Source organism: Emys orbicularis, chromosome 8, assembly GCF_028017835.1.
Source record: "Emys orbicularis isolate rEmyOrb1 chromosome 8, rEmyOrb1.hap1, whole genome shotgun sequence".
Lineage (NCBI taxonomy): Eukaryota > Metazoa > Chordata > Testudines > Emydidae > Emys > Emys orbicularis.
This window is the reverse complement of record NC_088690.1, coordinates 91,934,157-91,955,640: the sequence shown is the minus strand read 5'-3', so window position 1 is coordinate 91,955,640 and position 21,484 is coordinate 91,934,157. Positions and strand designations below refer to the sequence as shown.

The 21,484-nt window shown below is 46.0% G+C and overlaps 1 protein-coding gene across 1 annotated transcript; it reads left to right on the top strand.

Annotated features, from left to right (window-relative positions):
- Positions 1–251: 251 nt before the first annotated feature.
- On the top strand, positions 252–18,326 carry GRPEL2 (GrpE like 2, mitochondrial). The gene is made up of 4 exons (XM_065409987.1): positions 252–328; positions 11,912–12,068; positions 15,892–15,973; positions 17,711–18,326. Exons 1-4 carry the CDS (start codon positions 252–254, stop codon positions 18,064–18,066), a joined length of 672 nt encoding a protein of 223 aa, XP_065266059.1. The 3' UTR covers positions 18,067–18,326.
- The last annotated feature ends 3,158 nt before the right edge of the window (positions 18,327–21,484 follow it).

The following is a 21,484-nucleotide window of genomic DNA, read 5'->3' as shown; positions in this document are numbered from 1 at the left end:
GGTGCCTGCCGGGACTGGGAGCGCCGCCGCCTGTGCAGTGGCTAATGGGAGTTGTAGTCCCCACCGCCGTGTGCTGCCTGCAGGGTGTAACACAGTCCCGTGCCCGATGACGCGGGGGCTGATGGGAGTTGCAGTCCATGACGCCGCAGCGCGATGGCCGGTGGGGCCTGTAGTTCTGCCGGGGGCGGGCGCAGTTCCCGGCGGGCGGCGCTCAGTCACACGCCAGCGGACTGAGGGAGGGAGGCGGGAGCATGGCTGGCAGGTCCCTGCGGGCGGCCCGGTATCACCTTAGCCCGCTGCTCTCGTTGGGCGCTCAGCGGCCCAGCAGGTAAGGCGGGGGGAGCTGGCCACCCATCCCCATCACCCAGGGGCCCCGATCGCTCCCCTGCCCCCCGTGCTCTCTCTGTGCCCCTCACCGTGGTGCCCGCGCTGTCCGCGCTGTGCAGCGAGGTGGGCATGGGGGGCTTGGGCGCTGAGCCACCGCGGGCTAGCAAAGGAGCCCGAGCGGCTGCACTCTCGGGTGAGCTGTGTGCCACCTGCCAAGTACTGCCCGGCTGCTGCTCCGGTGCCCTGCCCAGGCAGACAGGGCTGCTGAGGGGGCACGGCACGGCCGGGGTCTGGTACCCTGCCCAGGCAGACGGCGGGCGGGGTGGGGGGCGAGACCGGGGTCTGGTACCCTGCCCAGGCAGACAGGGCGGGCCGCCCCAGACGGCGGGGCGGGGGTCTGTCCGTTGCAAGCTGCGCTACTGTGGGGGAGGCGTCGGAGCGCAGCCAGCCTAAAATCTTAGAAGGCGGCCCCTGGTCCGAGCTCCTCTGTGTTGGGCGGCCACCTTGAGGGGCCTTGGGCCTGGTTTTCAGACCCGGCCGCTCCCGTGGCTCACCTGGGGCTGTGCGCCTCGGACCCGCGGGGGAGTAGGGCGAGCAGCCCTCCAGCCGCTCCCGAAGCCAGGGCGGCTGTTGAGTGCTGGCCTGGCCCGCAAAGGGGAGAGGGGGCCCTCCCAGCAAGGAGCCCACCATCCCTGGCTTGACTTTCACTTAGGGTGACCAGACAGCAAGTGTGAAAAATCAGGACGGGGGTGGGGGTAATAGGAGCCTATATAAGAAAAAGACCCCAAAATCGGGACTGTCCCTATAAAATCGGGACATCTGGTCACCTTACTTTCACTTGTGTTTTCAGCTTGGTCTTCCTGTTCCTAAATCAGATGTAAATGGACTTTATTTCATGTAATCTCTAGCACTAAAAGGAAGAAAAATTGCTGTGTGCTCATACTGAGAGTAAGGAGAAACAGGTGTTAATCACTTCTGGGGAGCAAGGGCTAGTAATTCAGTCTGTGTATTTCAGGAAAGTCCAACCCTAGAAATTGTTTGAGGCGTGTTCACTGCAGTCATTTTTAAGGCTTTCAATGAGAATGTGGGTGGCCCCTGTTTCTTTTTGAGTCCAGAAATAAGTGTAGCTGCAGCTGGTCCATGACTGGGTCACATAGAGACTGCAATAACACAAATAAATAATAATATTGGGGCATAGGAGTGGGGAAGTTGATATATGCTGACAAAGCTCTAGGTATGGAATTGTTGCAGTGTGTATATAGAAAGCAAATCATTGTCTGGAATCAAAAAACCACAGTCTCGGCTACACTAGGAAAATGGCACACAAGTTCCCATTGCTTCTGCTGCACTGATGGGGGGCCTAGCGTGGACAGGCTCCCTGTGGCTGAACCTGTTGTAAAAACTCTTCCAAGTACATGAGCTTACAGAAAGTTTAACTAAAATGGTTTTAAAGGTGGGTCTTGGCCACAGGAAACTTGCTTATGCAGGGGATCCCACTGGTGCAATGAACCTTTGGAAAATTTTGGTGAAACATCCCGGGTATAGACATAGCTATCTTAATGGAATCTGAATGTCTATTAAATGGATTTTCAAATGACTCATCAGAAATAAGAGAGACAAAGTGGAGAGGTCTGGTCAAGTGTAGGTAGTCTCTTGGTCTATCCAAGGCCGTGATCAAGTGTCTTGATGTTTTTGGTCTTTTGGCCTCGAGATGAAAACCTTGTCTTTGTTTCTGGGACCTTGAAGTGAAAAAATTCTCTAAGTTATATCTTTTATTGGGCCAACTTCTGCTGGTGAAAGAGGAAGCTTTCAAGCTTACACAGAGCTCTTCTTCAGGCAGGTGCCTAGTGCTTCTCCTCTTTCTCTTTCACCAAAAGAAGCTGGTCCAATAAAAGATATATTACCTTACCCACCTTGTCTCTCTAATATCCTGGCATCAGCATCGCTACAGTAACACTGCAAACAATAATCAGAAATAACTCAGTGCAGAAAGTGGAAGCAAGATGTATTTTGAAAAGCAGGTTCTTTCTGAGAACAGTTGAGCTTGCCTCTAAAAGGAAGTGGTTGTATGGTAAATGCAGTGGGCCAAGTTCTGCCTTCGCCTCCCACTGACTTTATGTGCAATATCTCAGTGTTAGAAAAGCAGACAAGCGGGGTTATGAATACAGTTCTGTGCCTCTCTTAAAAACCTTGTAAAAGGCTTTTAAATTTGTTAATTAGTGTAGTGTTGCTGTTTTGCCCATTACATACATAACCTAATATTTGATATTCTTGAAGTGTTTCTTGGGCTTAGTTTCTAGCAAGATTTGAATACAGTTGTACTGTGTATCTGATTGGAGCAATTGACTCGTGTTTTGGGTGGTCACGGAAGAAGGAGGCTTAACCTGGAGTGTCCATTCTTTGAGTCCCAGTTCAGACCTTGTGTTAAAAAACAACTACTGTCTACTAGTTGGTTCCTTGGTTGAAATGCAGACAGCAGAGAAGGGGAAAGACAAAGGACTCACAGGTTTATTCTCGATTTATCACTCTAAAGGGAAATTAGAAAAAAATTTAAGCACAATAAAATGATGGGTTCCCATATGTGCTTTGGGAACTGCTGGGTTTGGGTCTTGTAGTAAAAGCATGTTATGTCCAGAAATCCTCCCCTTCATGCACTCTTTTGTGTACTGGGTAATTATCCTTGTAAATATGCTGTCAGTTTGAAATAGGTGTGGCCTCTGATCTGTAGATGGTATCATTGGGATAGTTCATGACAGACAGTCAAGCGCCATCAGCAGTGTGAAACCAGTCCATAGATGCACAATGTTAAATGTATCCTCCAATTGCACATGTGTCATGCTAATAAAGTGACCGTCAGGTGGATGATCGCATTGCAGAAAGTGACATTCAAATTGGATTGTCTGTCCTGGGTCTTTGAGATGTGAGCCTGCGGTGTGTAACTGATTATCATTAGAGAAGCAGGCTTCCTCACATCCAAGAAGGGGACATGGAGAGAAGCTTGAATTGGGAGAAGAGATAATGAGACAAGTTGGATGTTCAGAAAGTGAATCAGGGAACTTCAGACTGTTGTATAACATCCTATATGGTGGAAGGAGAGATGGTGCTATGTATCTTATCACACACCAACCCTTCTCATAATTTAAAGTCTGAGGTTTAAGGATAACTGGCTTAAACTATATGGATAGATTTGGGTGTTGTCCCCTAAATCCTTTTCTACCCCCATTGATCTGCCCGTCTCTGGCACTGGTTTCAGAGTCTTTCACATCCAGTTCAATAATCTGCTCACTCCTTCAGGGATTTCCCCAGTGCTGTCACTGTCATGTCAGACTTTCCTAACTTCCTGGCGTGTAATTACTATCTATTCATAGTTGTTTGCAGTGTTGATGTGGCTATGTTGGTATTGGATCAACTTCTGTTGGTGAAAGAGACAAGCTTTTGAGCTAGACAGAGCTTATCTTCAAAGAAGTTGGTCCAATAAAAGATATTACCACACCCACCTTGTCTCTCTATTCCTAGGACAACTGGGGTTAACACTGTATCTGGAAGGTGGGACTGTATTACACTAGCTGCAGATAAACACTTGTTTGTTTCCTTAGTATAGTATGCACCTCCTATCTCTTAAGAAGAAGCAAACTATGCAGCTTTTTCCTGTTCCATTCCATATGGCAGTTCTGAGCAAACAGCAGTTCTGAGCAGACCCCTTTTAAACTTCGCTCTGAGAGAGCTCTTGTTCCTCGTCTGCCGCATGAGGCAGGCTAATCCAAACAGCATGTGGGAGTTGGGACTTTCTTTAGCATGAGGGTGTGTTTTGGGACTTGGATTTGGTTTCACTAGCTGGGAAAGGGAGTCCATGCAGGCAGCTCTCTGCTTCACGTAGGCAGGTTTCTCTGGCTGAAGCACTAGCTCATTTATTCCTCTCTCACTCTTGCGTGTGTACACACCCACACCCACTATGAGTCACATGTAAACAGCTCACTAAACTTCCGTTCCTGGGAAGTGAATGAGCAGCAACACCTGGAAATATCCATATAGGGTTTTAAAGCAAAATTTGTCTTGATCTGTGGATTATAAAACTAGGTGATTGGGCTGCCAGTTGCATTTCAAGGCTGTTTTGGCTGAATGGTTCCTCTGCTGCATGTTTGTTAACTTCAGTGACTGAAGTTATGTACGGTAAATTAAGTGTGAAAAGTTCATGGGTCAAAAGTCATAATTACAATTCATACACTCAACCCACACACATTTTTTTCTCTTTTACAAAACTTAAAATTTTCCAAACTTGCACTGATTTGTTTAGAAATCTAAGCTAATTTTTCCCTCCCCACAGTTCACGTCTCTCTTTTTAATTTTGGGAAATAGTGACCTGTTAATATTGTTGTTTTCTTTTAAAATAACAACTTTTAATTAACTGCTTGCTGTTTGCACCTTTTAATTCTAAAATAACACACCCTAGTTATTTCTAAGTCTCCGCCTCTCTCTGTCTTGTGATAGTGAACTGCATTTTTGTGGCATGACTGGCTAGACAGTTGCATCCTATCTTTTTATCTCTCTCTTAGTGGGATAGTCTCCACTGAGACACAGAATCTCATTCACAGATTCCAAGGTCAGAAGGGACCGTTGTGTTCTAGTCCAGTGGTTTTCAAACTTTTTTTCTGGCGACCCAGTTGAAAAAAATTGTTGATGCCCACGAACCAACGGAGCTGGGGATGAGGGGTTTGGGGTATGGTAGGGGTTCAGGGCTGGGGCAGAGGGTTGGGGTTCGAGGGTGAGAGCTACGGGATGGGGCTGGGAATGAGGGGTTCAGGGTTTGGGAGGGGGCTCTGGGCTGGGACAGTGTGGGGGTGTGGGATGGGGTCAGGGCTCTGGGCTGGGGGTGCAGGCTCTGGGGTGGGGCCAGGGATGAGGGGTTTGGGGTGCAGGAAGGTGCTCTAGGTTTGGGGGGGCTCATGGCTGGGGTTGGGGTGTGGACTTACCTCGGGCAGCTCCCAGTCAGCGGCGCAGCAGGGGTGCTAAGGCAGGCTTCCTGCCTGTCCTGGCACCACGGACCGCATTGTGCCCCAGAAGTGGCCAGCAGCAGGTCCAGCTCCTAGGTGCGCAAGCAACTCCACGAGGCTCTGGCCCGTGGGCACCCTCTTCCCCCCCCCCCTCCCAGCTCCCGGCCAATGGGAGTGCGAAGCTGGTGCTCAGGGTGGGGGCAGCGTGCGAAGGAGCCAGGCCTGCTGCTGGCCGCTTCCAGGGTGCAGCGCGGTGTCAGACCAGGTAGGGACTAGCCTGCCTTAGCCAGGCAGCACTGCCGACGGGACTTTTAACGGCCCGGTCGGCGGTGCTGACCAGAGCTGCCGCAACCCAGTGCCTTACATTCCGCGACGACCAGCAGTTTGAAAACCACTGATCTAGTCTGACCTCCTGTATAACACAGACCATAGAACTTCCCCCAAAGTAATTCCTAGAACATATCTTTGAGAAAAAAAAAATCCCATCTTGATTTAAAAATTGCCAGTGATGGAGAATCCACCAACACCCGTGGTAAATTTTCCAGTGGTTAATTACCACCCGAACTGTTAAAAATTGATGCTTTATTTCCAGTCTGAATTTGTTTTGTTTCGTTTCAACTTCCAGACACTGAATCATGTTTTACTTTTCTCTGCTACACTGAAGAGCCCGTTATCAAATATTTGTTCCCCATGTAGGTACTTATAGACAGTAATCACATCACTGCTTCACTTTCCCTGTGTTAAACAAAATAGATAGATTCAAGGAGCTCAATTACAATATGGCATGTTTTCTAACCCTTTAATCATTCTTGTAGCTCTTCTCTAAACCCTTTCCAATTTATCAACATCCTTCTTGAATTGTGGGCACCAGAACTGGACAAGTATTCCAGCAGTGGTTGTATCACTGCCAAATACAGCAATAAAACAACCTCTCTGCCCCTACTCGAGGTTCCTCTCCTCCAGTCTCCCTCTGTCTTTACAGTTCAGGTTACTGAAGTTGCAGTTTAGGATGCTTGCATGAGAAAACCATCTGACTGACTGAGTTGTACTTTCTGATTCCAGTAATCTGTATTGAAACCACCCTGTCCAGGACCCCAGGAGATCTGGACTAAAATACACCCTGCAGCTGAATTCACCAGTTAAACCAGGGGTTCTCAAACTTGGGGTTGGGACCCCTCAGGGTCACAAGGTTACTACATGGAGGGTCGCGAGCTGTCAGCCTCCACTCCAAACCGCACTTTGCCTCCAGCATTTATAATGGTGTTAAATTAAAAACACTTTTTAATATATTTATTGGGGGGGTCGCACTCAGGCTTACTATGTGAAAGGGGTCACCAGTACAAAAGTTTGAGAACCACTGAGTTAAACCAACTTTATGTATCTAAACAATAGTAATGAGAGAGAGAGAGAGAGAGAGAGAGAGACGCACATTCATTCATTCATTTAGCTAGAGTAAATTTGAAAGAAATAGGAATTGTTTGTCAAGAGTTGTTTCTGGATTTACATAAGGAATGCAAGCCATACTTGTTCTCAGCTTTTGGTTCAGTTTTAAACCACCGTTGATACTCTGTTCAATAGTGGTTAAATTTAATAAAGCAAATAAGACACCAATCCTCAATCTATCTCTTTAATGTTGCATCATGAAGAGTATTCTATAGTGCAAAAGCTTGCTCAGTCTTCAGCCATTATAATAGATTTGTGGGGAGAGGGATAGCTCAGTGGTTTGAGCATTGGCCTGCTAAACCCAGGGTTGTGAGTTCAATCCTTGAGGGGGCCATTTAGGGACGGTACTTGGTCCTGCAGTGAAGGCAGGGGACTGGACTTAACTCAATGACCTTTCAAGGTCCCTTCCAGTTCTATGAGTAAGTGTATCTCCATATAATAATAATAATTAATAATAGATTTGAGGGGGAAACCGTCACCAACATAGATTTGGCTGGCACTTAGATACCATCGCTATAGGCGCCTTAAAAGTGCTCCAGATCACATCCCTCTGTTCAGAACAGGGCTTCATGCTGTGGTGGTTAAAATGCTAGTAGCCATCAGCTCCTTGTCTGTGCTGGTACTCCCACAGACAGAGCTGCAATAATGGGTAATTTTTTTGGAAAACAGCTTAGTGTAGACAGGCCTTAGATAATTCTTGGGTTATTATGTAAGGATCGCCTAGTGCAAGGAAAGCCACGTCTCAGGTAGCAGGGTTCACTGTGCAAGTTAGTGTGCTGTAGATTCACACCCTGGCTTGCCGCGCACTAAAAGGGGCAGTTTGCCATGCAGATGGTGCACTAAGCACCTAATTAGCAGATATTTATATGCAGATGTAGTTTGGAAGGGTAAGGAAGTTTCTGGATATCTGTTGTTGGTCTTGTGGGGACATCCAACAACCTCCTTTCAAAGACAAAAGAGAGGAGGAGGTGGCCTGCTGGGTGGGGAATTGTAACACTATTAGCTGTTAACTAATAGTTAGGCTTGATGGTCATAGGTTGGTGTAAAGCTTTTGGTTACCATGTCAACAAGCCTTTTTTTAAAGGAGATATTGAAAATCTTGGTTTGGGGGAGAGCTCAACAGGCACTCCCAAGAATTTAGAAACTCTTTTGTTCAGCAGATGCCAATATGCTTTCTGAATGGAGCCTTCTGGGAGGAACACTTCCCCAAACTATGAGTGTAATCCTAATCTGGTGTGAAATTTGAGAGGATGATAGGCTTGGGGTGAGCACAGGACTTGGAGCCAGCGAATTCCTGAGTGTCAGTCCTGGTTCTGACACTAACTCTTTCTGTGACCTTCCGAAAGATATTGCTTCTCTGCCTCAGTGTCCCATCTGTAGACTAGGAGTGTTAAATAGTGACTCATCTCTCAGGGTAGCATTATGGTTAGTTTTCAGAGTAGCAGCTGTGTTAGTCTGTATCCGCAAAAAGAACAGGAGTACTTGTTAGTCTCTAAGGTGCCACAAGTACTCCTGTTCTTATTATGGTTAGTGTTAGCCAAAGGCTTTGAAGTTCCATGTAAATGCTAAATGTTTTAATTATTTTGCAGGCTGTGCAACCTGCTGCCTGTTTTTCAAGTATTGCTCACATCCTGATTGATTTTTTTTCTATTTGCTTAACTAGTTTTTGAGAGAGTCATCAAGTTGTGTTGGGACAGATTCCTATGAACCTGGGTAGTACTTAGTGTGTATACAGCTTAGTCCAGTTCCCTGACTCTGGTGGTTGTGTAATTTCAGCTGCCAATGTAGGAGCTAGCTTGTTCTAGAATCTCTCTCTCCGGTGAGTGACCTGACTGTTGCAGCATGAACCACAGTAGCTTAGTCTCCAGGCTTTTTAGGCGCACACACTCTAAGCTCTGCTCTTGCTTTGTATTTGCCCTCAGGATTCCTGCTTTTGCCACTGTGGCTAAAACCAGCTTGGACAGTGACTAAGCTAAAGGGTTCAGAGTAGCAGCCATGTTAGTCTGTATCCGCAAAAAGAACAGGAGTACTTGTGGCACCTTAGAGACTAACAAATTTATTAGAGCATAAGCTTTTGTGGGCTACAGCTGATGAAGTGGGCTGTAGCCCACGAAAGCTTATGCTCTAATAAATTTGTTAGTCTCTAAGGTGCCACAAGTACTCCTGTTCTTTAAGCTAAAGGGGCAGCTTTCTGCAGAGACAAGTTTCAGCTCCTTCTTTCTCCACTAATAGAGCTGTTAACTGTGGGCTGTAAGGGTCCTTGCAGAAGGTGCCGAAGCTATGTTAATATGCAGGATGCACACACAGCATGTTCACTGGAATCATCTACCATTTATTGCTATGTACAACAAGCTTCTAGTAAAAAGAGTCAGGTTCATTGAGAAGTAAAGTGGGCCAACTGGCTAAGTGGAGGACTGGCCAGGCCCCAGAAAGTGCTGATAGGTCTGAAGGAGAAGATCGCTAATAATAGGCCAGTAAGAAGAGAGCAGGCCTGTGGCTTCTGTCAGAGGGAGCAGAGCTGTTTTGGGACTTGGCACGATGTGTATGCACTTCCTCCCTGGTTTGCTGAATCTGCTAGCTGAAGTCCATATCTGGAGGGGATCAGCTGGCCTGGGTCGGTTCTGGTGTGTAGTCAATGGTTGGCAGACACAAATCCCTATGATGTTAGGCCTTGCAGTGCTTGGGAATCTCTGAAGCTGCTGTAGGTTTGCAGATGTAATGTGTGGACTCAGTTCAGAAATGTTAGCTCTCTGAAGCCGCTGTCGAAAGAGCCTTGTAAAGAAGGCAGGTAATAGATCTGCCTTGCAAAACTGCCTTTAGAATTTATCATCCCAGGGCACAAACTCAGCACACCCACTGGTACCAGGAGGCTAACAGAGATCCACCAATGGTTACTTGCGTGTCAAAAAATCTGACTCTTCCCCCAGCAAGTGAATTCAGCATGGCTGTGAAACGGGATGCAAAACTCAGTGATATGTGATGTGCTGTTAAATCCCGAAGAGAGCTGGGGCTTTTCAAAGAAACTCTGTCCTGCAGAACATCTTGACATGCCTGTTATTAGTTCAGATCTGAACTGCCTGTGTAGAGGTTTCACACGCTGGGGAATTTCTGTGCCCATGAACAAGATCCCCACACTTCGTGTATGATCTTTTCAGCAGGAATGTGCGTGTCGGTTCTCCCACCCCTTGGCTAGATTCATTAAGGGGGTGTGTGTGTCACCTTCCTCTCAAACATTTGTTACAGAGGGAAAAGATTCTGAACTAGATACTACTAACATGCCAAGTTGTATGGTTATGAGGCTTATTATCCACCAGCTCTCTGCGTTTGAACTCTGTTTACATATTCCAAATAACTTAGGCCTTGTCTACACTACAAAGTTTTGTTGGCAAAAGTTATGCTGCTTTAATTAAAGCGTTTTAATTAAAACTAGGGCTGTCACGCGATTAAAAAAAATGGTGGCCAAAGCATGAAGGGACATCCGAATGTTTAGCATATCTGGCATGTAAATACCTTGCAATGCCACCTACAAAAGTCCCATGCAAACGCCTGTTCTCACTTTATTGTGACATTGTAAATAAGAAGTGGGCAACGTTATCTCCCGTAAATGTAAACAAATTTGTTTATCTTAGCTATTGGCTGAACAAGAAGTAGGACTGAGTGGACTTGTAGGCGCTAAGGTTTTACAATGTTTTGTTTTTGAGTACACTTATGTAACAGAAAAAAAATCTATATTTGTAAGTGGCACTTTCACGATAAAGAGAGTGCAATACAGCAGGGGTTCTCAACCTTTTTCTTTGAGTTTCCCCCTCCACACACACACACACACACACACACACACACACACACACACACACACACACACACACACACTATAAAAACTCCACGGCCCACCTGTGCCACAATAACTGGTTTTCTGCATATAAAAGCCAGGACTGGTGTCAGGAGGTAGCAAGCAGGGCAATTGCCTGGGGCCCCATGCCACAGGGTCCACCTCAAAGCTACATTGCTCAGGCTTCAGCTTCAGACCTGGGTAGCGGGACTCAGGGGCCCTGGGCTTCAGCCCCATGCAGTGGGGCTTCAACTTGCTACTCTGGGCCCTAGTGAGTCTAATGCTGGCCCTGCTTGGCGGGCCCCCTGAAACCTGTTTGCGGCCCCCCCCTCGGGGGGGGGGGCAGACCCATGATTGAGAACCACTGCAATACAGTATTTGTATGAGGTGAATTGAAAAATACTATTTCTTTTGTTTATCATTTTTACAGTGCAAATATTTGTAATAACAAATAATATAAAGTGAGCACTGTACACTGTGTTCTGTGTTGTAATTTAAATCAATATATTTGAAAATGTAGACAAACATCCAAAAATATTTAATAAATGTCAATTGGTATTCTATTGTTTAATAGTGCGATTAAAACTGCGATTAATCATAATTAATTTTTTTTAATCGCAATTAATTTTTGAGTGAATCGTGTGAGTTAACTGCAATTAATCGACAGCCCTAATTAAAACCGCTGTTGCATGTCCACAGTAGCTCCGTTTGTCGGCAGAGTGCATCCACACGAACAGTTCTTGCATCAACACAGAGAGCAGTGCAACATTGTGGTAGCTATCCCAGTATGCAACTGGCTGCAGGGTGCTTTGGGAAGGATTTGCAATGCCTCATGAGGGGGCAGGTATAGCATCCCGTGATGCAGGTTTCTCAATCCCATTCTTCCAGGGGCTTCCAGTTCCTAGTAGATTGTCAGCTGCTTTTCAACTGAAGTGTGTCGGAGGAGGGAGAGGAGAGTGGTGTATCTGGGGCGGGGGAGACTTAACTTTGCCGCAAAAAGCTTTATGCCTGTCGTTGAGGTGGTTTTATTTTGTTGGCAGAAACAGCAGAGGTTTGCTGCCAAAAGTAGCTTTGTAGTGTGGACACCTCCCCTGTTTTGTCATGTAGACATGTCTGGGTGGCATCAGTCACTGTATTATCTAAGCACCAAAGCGTAGTCTCTGCCTTTCATATATGCTTATTTTACATGAGTTAAGATCCTACCTAGGTGTCTCCAAAGAGAATGTGCTTTTAACACTGATGATGGGCACAAAGCAACATCTTCCCTTCTGAGCTCTGGATCGGATTTCTCTTTCTTCTTTGCCCTTGGCTTGTATTTCAGAGATTGCCTGTGTCTCTTCAGCACTGCGGCCCAGCAGAGGAGTACGGGAGATGAGTGTGGACCAGAGGATCCCCGCGATGAGCCGAGACATCCCCTTTCTGAGCGAACTGTAGAGCTCAAAGCCAGCAAACTGGAAGAACAAGTCCATGATTTAACTGTGAGTCTACCATTAGCAGCATCTTAGCCAAGGTATCCCCACGTCCTCAGGGTTCAGTCCCTTCAAAGTGGGAGGGCTCATTCATTTCACTGTTAAGCCACCTGCCTGAATACATTATAGATGACATCTTTTATCCCAAAGCTTTTCACCAACTTCACCACGGAAAGGCAGCCATCTCTGGGCTACAGGGTGGCAACCAGCTACCCTTGCGTAACATGAGGAGGCAATGCCCAGTTAGCAAAGTGCTTTATGTCCTCCTCCAAAACATCAGCTGTTGATTACTGCTGGAAGTAGGAGACCAGACTGGATGAACCGAGTAGTCTGATCCTGGCTAGCAAATACGGTGTTTATTAGAGATTCCCTGTTCAAATCTTTGAGTGTTGCCTGTTTAGACCTGCAGTAATTTTGCCTGTGTCTTGTGAGAATTCAAATTATGATGATCCTGATTAGCCTGGCCTTATGGCATTCAAGGATCACCAGGTCTTAGAAGGGTTTATACAACTCAGATAAATGTGCAAAATGATCCAGCTGAGGCAGGCCTGATGTGTAGAATGTATTTAGCTGCTTTTCTTAATTGAGGAGATGGTTTTCTATGCATTTGGAAATCAGCATCTGTTCTGAAATCCTGCTCTCTAAACTCTAGGTACAAGGTGTTGTAGCCAAGTTACTCTTGCTTTAGGTAGCAAAGCAGTGTTCCATTCCCTCTACCATAGGCGCCGACTCAGTGGATGCTCCAGGGCTGGAGCACTCACAGGGAAAAAATAGTGCGTGCTCAGCAGCCCCACGGATCAGCCCTCCCCACCCCACCCACCCCCAGTGCCTCCCGCCCGGCTGTCACGATCAGCTGTTCAGCGTTTTGCAGGAGGCAGTAGGGGGGAAGAGGCAGGGGAGGGGGCAGGAAGAGGCAGGGGAGGGGGGGAGGTTTGGGGGAAGGGGCAGAGTGGGGGTCCTGCACCCCTGGGGAAATCCCAAAGTCGGTGCCTCTACCCTCGCCTTTATCCCTTTCAGTTCCTTCATCTTACCACTTAATCACGCTCATCATTTTTAGAACAGAATCACTCATGGAATGGAATCACTCATCCCATCTCTGTGAACTTGTAATCACCTCCTAGCTCACCCACTCCTTCTGCATTTCTAGACTTGGCCTCCTCCCTGTCCTCTCCCTCAGACTCTCCACAGTTGAAAGAGATGGCTGTTTCATTTGTGCTGCATCATCTTAATTGGAACGCCCTCATACTTCCACCTCAAAGCAATGAGTTACTTCCGTTCTGTAACCCTTCCCCCATTGTACTAATTTCAAGGGAATTAATGGGGTCAGAGATGTTAATGTGACCCTGTCGTAATCCAACATTAAACAGATCTCAGCCTGCTTCGTTTTATGGCAAACACATGATTAAATTTTTTTTATCTTTTGTTAAAGATACAGAAAAGAAAGGAAAACAGGTATAGTATTATATAAGGCTTTCATTGTAACAACTTGTCTTGTTCCCTTTCCCTTTTGCCATAGAGTCTTTAGTGGGGAAAATTCCCTGTCTGACAGTCTCTTAGATGGTATTAAAGATCCTAATAACTGTCCTTTTTTAGGGAAAAGAGAGAAAGTTAATTTGAAATGGGCTGGAGCTGCTGCTGTTATTGTTAAAGCCCAGTCCCATTTTCAAGAAGACAAAATAAGATACACACAAAAGAGAACAACAAAGATAGACAATGCAACTTCCATCTCTGGTATTGACTTTCACTTGCAACCTCACTATTGGAGAAACCAGAGGCATTGTACACTGTCTTATTAGCCACTCAGAGATCTGGCAAACTTGTACCAGCATCGGGCTGTTTAGGGCATTGCTTTTATCTGCCTCTCTGGTTTACAGTGGTGTTGCAAAATACACAGTCTTGGCCAGCTAAGCCAGATTCTTATTAGAAGGAGAGTGGTAGGAAAGAGAAGAAATAAAGTGGGGAATGAAAAGGACACATGGGGTGGGTCTGGAGGTATGTAACAGTGTCACATCCCAGATGGTGGTTGGGATTTAGGCAGAGCAGGTGGAGGTGGTGATGTCATCTGAGTCCCTCTCTCTGGCCCAGTCTGGTCGGGGCATCTCTCAGGATCAGGATGGCCCAGTGATGTTACAGTAGATTGTGAGATCCCAGGAGACCATGATGGTAAAGCTCGCTTCAGCAGTTGCTGGCAACCAGCTGCTTCTTCTTGATATTGTTTTCCTCCAAAAGTCTTTTCTTTTAAGGATCTCAAAAGGGAGTGATGGGCAAAATAGCCCAACCCCTTATGTTCGCCAAGTAGGCTTAACCAAAATCCAGGTGCTGAAAATTAATTGATTTCCAGTTCAGAACTTCTCTTGTTTTTCAGGCTTGATTGTAACCCAGTCCTTGAGTTACATCAGTAGGTCTTTTTGTTTGGATTAATTCAGCCTTTGTCTCCCTTTTGCTTCTTTTCCCATCAATTTATATTATTATAGATTGTGCCATTTTATGAGCTTTCACTCACTCCTTACAGTTGATCTCACAATTAAGGTAAATTCATAGCTCCCATTACTGGCTGATGCTCTGAACCCCATTTATGATTTTGTATTGTTTACATTTATAAAATGGGTTTATCCATCAAGCTATAAGTTCCCGAGCAAATAGTAAATTAGCACACCACTAATGTATTAACTATATGAACTTCCACCCCAAGAAGGCTCCATGCTCCCTCATGGATATGCTGTCCCTGAAGGGCAACAGACTCTGGTCTGACAGACTAACAGGGCAGGCAAACAGCAGAGTTGAGAGCCCTCTCTTGAGATCAGCCTGCGCATCATCACTTTATGAAGGGTGCTACAAACAAATGCATTTTATTGGACTTCTCTATTGTCTCTACAATAGGGTGGCAAATGTACTGATGTGGCAAGTGAAAATAGAACTTGAAATATTGCAAAAGACTCTACTCCTGCTGATGCACTTTCTGAGAAATGTTACTCCTCACCCAAACACACGGAGGGGTGTGGGTGTGGGTGTGAAAGAGAGAGGTGGGTCACCAGTTCTACGTTATCATTGGGGAGAGCATCTGTTAGCCTTCTATGGCTGTCTACACTAGAGAATTTTTACAAATATGCCACCCTGGCTAACACTGGTTCAGCTCCTGTGGTGTGAGCAATGTGGGCAGCCCTCTATTGAGGAGCCACCAGCGTCACAACTATTTTGAGCACTGTGATTAGACTTGTTCCAAACAGGGTTAATTCACATGGTACTAAAAAGAGCTAATCTTCCCTAGGGGTGCTACCTCTGCTAACACTGGTTCAGTTGCACTGGTGAGATTTTTTTTTTTTTTTTTTTTTTTTTTTTTTTTTAGCTACTCCCTTGAGTAGAAAAGGCTAAAGAAGAGGGAAAGATGCAGGGCCTTTCTAGAAATTATCACCCTGACAGCAGCTATCTTCTGCACTAGCAAAGCATCAGCTGATTGCAAATTCAGTACCCAGTCAGCTGCTAAGGGAAAGAATCCATCAAAAGCTGCACCTTGAATGGTCCAAAAGCAGCAGCCTGATCTGATAACGCAGAGTGGTCTGCTCAGCTGTGTCCAAAACCCTCCTGACCAGTGACTTGGGTACTGTTAATCTGCTCCTAGTTTTGCTGCCTCAAGCAATGGGAGAGGCCTTTGGGCACGTGTGTTCTTCCTAACTGGGGTGGCGGGGCCATCATGAGCCGGTAACTTGCAGGGGGAGTATCTCTTTAAATAGACTGTCTATGTAGGGGGATGCAAGGTTCTACAGCAATAGGTGTGGCCCTGTGATGGGTCACTCCCCTTGTCTAATGCCTGTGCCTGTTGCTGTGTGTGCAGGAGCGATACCGGAAAGCCTTGGCGGATTCGGAAAATGTCCGGAGGAGAACACAGAAGTTTGTGGAAGATGCCAAGCTGTTTGGTAAGTGAAGTGCTGCTGGCACTATCCAGGAGCTGTTTGCTGCAGCGTGACTTGCTTGGCTAAGCACAGTTGGGAAACAGAGCAGAAAGTACCAATAAGCTGCTTCCTCTCCCCGTCCTTCTGCCCTTGTTCTTTTTAAAGCCTGTTGTGGTGTTTGGCCTGAAGTGACTGGTGGCTGGACTTGCTAGCTGTTGTGTCTGCATGGTCAGCCAAATCCTGTGGGCTTATTTTGGAGATAGCCCTATGGCTTGTTTCTTTTTTCCAAGGTTTGTTTTGTAACAAAGATCTATACTAATAAATCATACCACCCTGTGGATTTTGGGAATGTACTTGTAAAACGCTTACATTCAGCTGCTGAGCTGGTGTAAATCAGCATAGCTTCCTTGACTTCGTTGAAGATGATTTACACCAGCTGAGAATTGGCACGTTGAGTTTATTCCATGGTCTATGCAATGTCATCAAGCTGCGATCTCCTTTCTAGTACTGAGATCCCGTTCTTCCCTTCACCTCCGTTGTGAAATTAATGGATGTAGTGCATGCTGGGATAGAGGCCATCACTTTCTCAATTAATGTATTCTTCTTAAAATATATGTAGTAAACTTAGTGTTGGTGAAATGGGCTGGATTGATAGCCCTGGAGACTGATATCCTTGATTATCACAGAGCAGGTGCAACATGAGAAACGGCAGAGCAAGCATTCCACACTCTGTCCTGTCAATGTACTTTAATCCTTCTGTGAAGGGACCACCTCTAGGGGTGAGAGGATAGTTCAGTCTCCATGGAGAATCCAGTCCTGGGCACCTCTGCTTAGAGTGTCATCATCAGAAATGCTAGTTGTGGTTTTATGTGATGTGGGCACCTGTCAGCTTGGAACTGGGCTGAGTCCACCATCTCATATCACTTAGGCTGCCAAGCAGTCATCAGATGGTAGCACTCTAGGATACTACTGGTATGACTTTGATTCAAACCTGAAACCGAAGGGTAGAAAGCTCTGTAGCCCATATCAGTCCTAGGAGTTTTCTTTTTTCTCATTAGTTAATGCTTATCTGAAGGCTGCTGGAGCTTATCCTGAGTTAGAGTGCCTCTATTTCCTTTGCTTTGTACCTGCCTGGTCTGCTCGGAAGTAGCTATTACATTCAGGGTCCATCTACATTGTTGGAATTGGACTAGGCCCAGATGCAAGACTACATAGACCAATATCTGATCTGCTATGGATGCTTCTTTGTAACTCTCTTCTTTCTCCTCCTCCTACTTATTGGTTCTCTACATAGCTCTCAAACCTATATATGAAGGAGTATGCAGCATTTAATTGTTGCTTATGTCTTCCCCTTTCCTCTCCCATCTATCTCAGATCCCTTTTTGTTATGTTACTCAGTGAACATGTCCCGACCACCTGAGAGGGGGAAGGTTTCTGTCAATCTTCATATCAGATTCTCTGCAGCCAGAAATATACAGCTGCCCAAAATTTAGGCAGGTTTAAACCTGAGCCAGGTTTCCTAAATGGCAACAAGCTTTGGATTCTATACCATGCCTAAGTACAATACTGAGGTCCCAGTCTCAGGAGATTCCGAATGCCCTCAGTTACCATTGAAGTGGGAGCTGAAGGCAGTCATCTCTTAGGATCAGTCCCTTCCAGTGTGGCATGGCAACAGTGCAAGGCTACAGCATCAGCCCTGGGCATATCTACCACTGAACTGACATTGCTTAACATCCTGCCTATTTGTGTGTGTCGCTGCAGGGATCCAGAGTTTCTGCAAGGACCTGGTGGAGGTAGCTGATATCTTGGAGAAGACTACTGAGAGCGCTGCAAGAGAAGCAGAGCCTACTGACCCAAAACCAACCCTCAAGAAGATCTATGAAGGCCTCTCCCTCATAGAGGCCAAGTTGCAAAGTGTATTTGCCAAGCATGGCCTTCAGAAGATGAACCCCGTCGGTGGCAAATATGATCCATACGACCATGAAATAGTGTGCCATGTGCCAGCAGAGGGAATGCAGCCAGGCACAGTGGCACTAGTGACTCAGGATGGCTATAAACTCCACGGCCGCACTATCAGACACGCACATGTTGGTGTGGCAGTAGAGTCGCAGGAGTGATGTGGTGGGTGCACCCATTGCGATCTGGGACCTTAATGAGCTGAGGACTCGGTCACACAGTGGCGATAGCAGCTGCATGTCTTTTCTTTATTTATTAAGCTAGGTTTGTATTGTACATTGGCTTCTTCACAACATGTGCAGTAATCTTGGCTTTAATTCCAAGAGGCTCAATTATTTAATGTTACTTTTTCTGTGTGTGTAATACTGGGAATCCTGCTATTTAAGCATGTGGCACTGCTAGCCCCCTTCTCTGTTGGATTCAGGTCTCTATTAAAACTTGCACTGGGGGAAAGGGAGTTGGGGAGAGAGACTCTGAGAGCCAGGAATTTTCTGCCTTCTGATCTCAGCTCTGACATACTCTTTCTGTGGCTTTCGGCAAGTCACTTAGCCACTCTGCCTCAGTTTCCCTATATGTAAAATAGGGATATAATACTTACTAACCACCTCACCAGGGCGTTGTGAGGATTAAATAATATTTGAGATGCACCTTAGAGATGAAGAGCTCTAGCTAAGTGCAAAGTATTATTATGAGACTCTTGTGTGGTCTTTTATTTTTTTTTTCCTGTTTTCCTTAGGCAGAAGGAGCTGTGAAAGCATGTCATTTTCAGCCAGACTCTTCTCATCTCTCTTCAGAAAGCAATTCTGAATTAACAAAGCCTTAATCATCTTGTATTTGAGTATGGATGAGGTTTAAAAAAAAAAAAAATTATCAGCTGAAACGTGATCAGACTAATGTTTGCTCTCCAGCTAAGACTTCAGACCTGCAGAGCCGTCCTGAGGGGACAGCGAACCAGGACAACCGCTCCCAGCCCCGCACTTTGGGGGACCACGTGGGCTGGCGTGATTGGGCAGCGGGTGAACCGCTGGCTGCGGGAGGGAGAGCCCTCCACCCAAGGGAGAGCCACGGTTGGCTGTTTGGGGAGGCACAGCCTCCCCTACCCGCTCCCAGCGTGGTCGGTCCCGGAAGTGATGTCACTTCCGCCCCAGTCCCCGCACCTCCCTAGGGACGGCCCTGCAGACCTATCTGCTTCTCACTAAAGTTAAACCGTGGGAGTGACACGAGGCAGGGGGAGCAGGAACTATTCTCAAGTCTCAGCCACCGAGCAAAGATCTAGGCCTGTTCTCCAAACAAGAAGTATTTTTAAGAGAAGGAAAATCTATCGCTAGATCATTTGTGCCGCAGCTTCCAAGCATCAGAAACGGTTCACTCTTTACTAGCCCCGAAAAGGGAAATATGATCTCTTATTTTGTCAAGCCACCAGCTAATTGATGCACAATTAACACCGATGACTTTCCCAACCCTAATTCAGAGCCTATTTCTGCCTGGCTGTGGATAGACATCAAATTTAGGCTTTATTTCATTTTTTAGATGGAAGGAGAGAAGTCTTAGCAAAAGCTCCAAGTGTCCTTGAATCAGCTGCAGCAGCAATTATGAGCAAGTGAAGAGAAGCAGGGATCCAAATGCCCGTCGAGACTGGGAGCTGGCCTTAAGGGTTCTAGCTCAAGGCAGTCTGGCTGGTGCAGCCTGGCGAAAGATCATAGGGCATGTGTATCTCTGTTGCTGAACATGTGTGATGCCTTCAGCTAAAATTAAAGGGTGGGTAGACTCCTCATCCCCAGCATTACTGACTTACTAGAAGCTAGTGTCTATCTCTGAGCTAAATGGGAATCCAGTCCTCATTTAATGAATAGCAGGAGAAATAATGGAAGAGAAGGCCCCAAGCTATCGGCTGCATTATAAAAGGCAAGGAGGGTGAACAGTTGTACTTTCAGGTGGTTCTTTCAGGAGTTCTTGCCCTCTCACTTGCTATCAAACCTATGGTCTGGCAGGTGTTTGGGCTCTGCTTCCAAAGACTTGTCTAGTGGGAGTGCCAGTTCTGTCTCAGAGGAGGTATTCCTTTTCCATTCCTTTGCAGACATGAGATGCTGAAAAAGGCAGGAGACTCGAGGTACCCATAGTCTTGTTGTGATGGACCTCAAGATTACAACCTCCCTCAATTAGCAGCTACAAATTAAGACTTTCTGGGAAGATTCCATAAACATAGAACGTTCATCTGAGTGAGTTTCGTTCAAAGACAGACATGTCTCTTCTCATATGATTAGTGCAAAACTGCCTCTTAATGACAACAGTACCCATAGTTCCCTTGGGGGTGATTCAGCATTCCCATTCTTCATTACAAAACACTTCTTAGCATGTGTATGTGCCTCTGACCATTTTGGATGTTGAGGTGGGTGTTGAGGCAGGTACTTGAGATCTCAGCCCTGGAAATCAGAACTTCATGGCAATATTGGATCAGTTCTAGCAAACATCCACTTAAGTTTCTTTATCTGTGTAACTTCTACAATACTGGCGTACCTTGCAGGGCTGTTGTGAGGATTAATTTAAGGTGTACAAAGTGCTCTGAGTTCCTTTGACTAAAGGTGCTAGAAAGAGGCATGGTATCACTATTATTCTTCCTAGTTTTCTGCTTCACTTAGGCTAACTTTGGTCCTGTTGCCCCTCTCTCTCTCTCTCTCTCACACACACTCACACACCCCTCTCATGTGGCCGAGGTTGTCTATGGCTAGGTTGAATTTCTTCTGTGGAGATTCCAGTCCCCTTACTGTCTTCCATGGTTTGCATAAAGCTTGCACGCTAAACACAGGGGGCCAGATTTCTCTTTGGTGTAACTCTTTTGCACTTCAGGGAGTTACACCATGGAGGAATTGGGTCCTTCGGCTTTTTCTTCCCAGTCATTGTATGATGGCCTGAACTGAACACAGAAGTGTATTAGAAGGGAAGGTTTGGCGGAGGAGGGAAAATGTCACAAAAACACTAATCATTTCCACTTTAATACACCCATGAACCTTGGAACTTGAGCACTTAATGTAGATGACTGGATAACAAATGTGTGTTCAGCTGGAGTCATGGGATAAGATAGGAAGCAAAGGGTAGAAATAAACTGTCAGTTTTCACAGTCGAGAGAGGTAAATAATGGGGTCCCCCAAGGATCTGTACTGGGAGTAGTGCTGTACAACATACTCCTAAATGATCTGGAAAAAGGTAAACAGTGAGGTGGCAGAGTTTGTAAACAACACAAAATTACTCAAGATAGTTAAGTCCAAAGCTGACTATGAAGAGTTACAAAGAGATCTCACAAAACTGGGTCACTGGGCAACAAAATGGCAGATGAAATTCAATGATAAATGCAAAGTAATGCACATTGGAAAACATAATCCCAACTATACATACAAAATGATTGGGTGTAAATTAGCTATTACCACTCTAGAAAGAGATCATGGACTCATCATGAATAGCTCTCTGAAAACATCTGCTCAATGTGCAGCAGCAGTCAAAAGCTAACAATGTTAGGAACCTTTAGAAAAGGGATAGGTAATAAGAAAATATCCTAATGCCTCACTATCATCCATGGTAAAC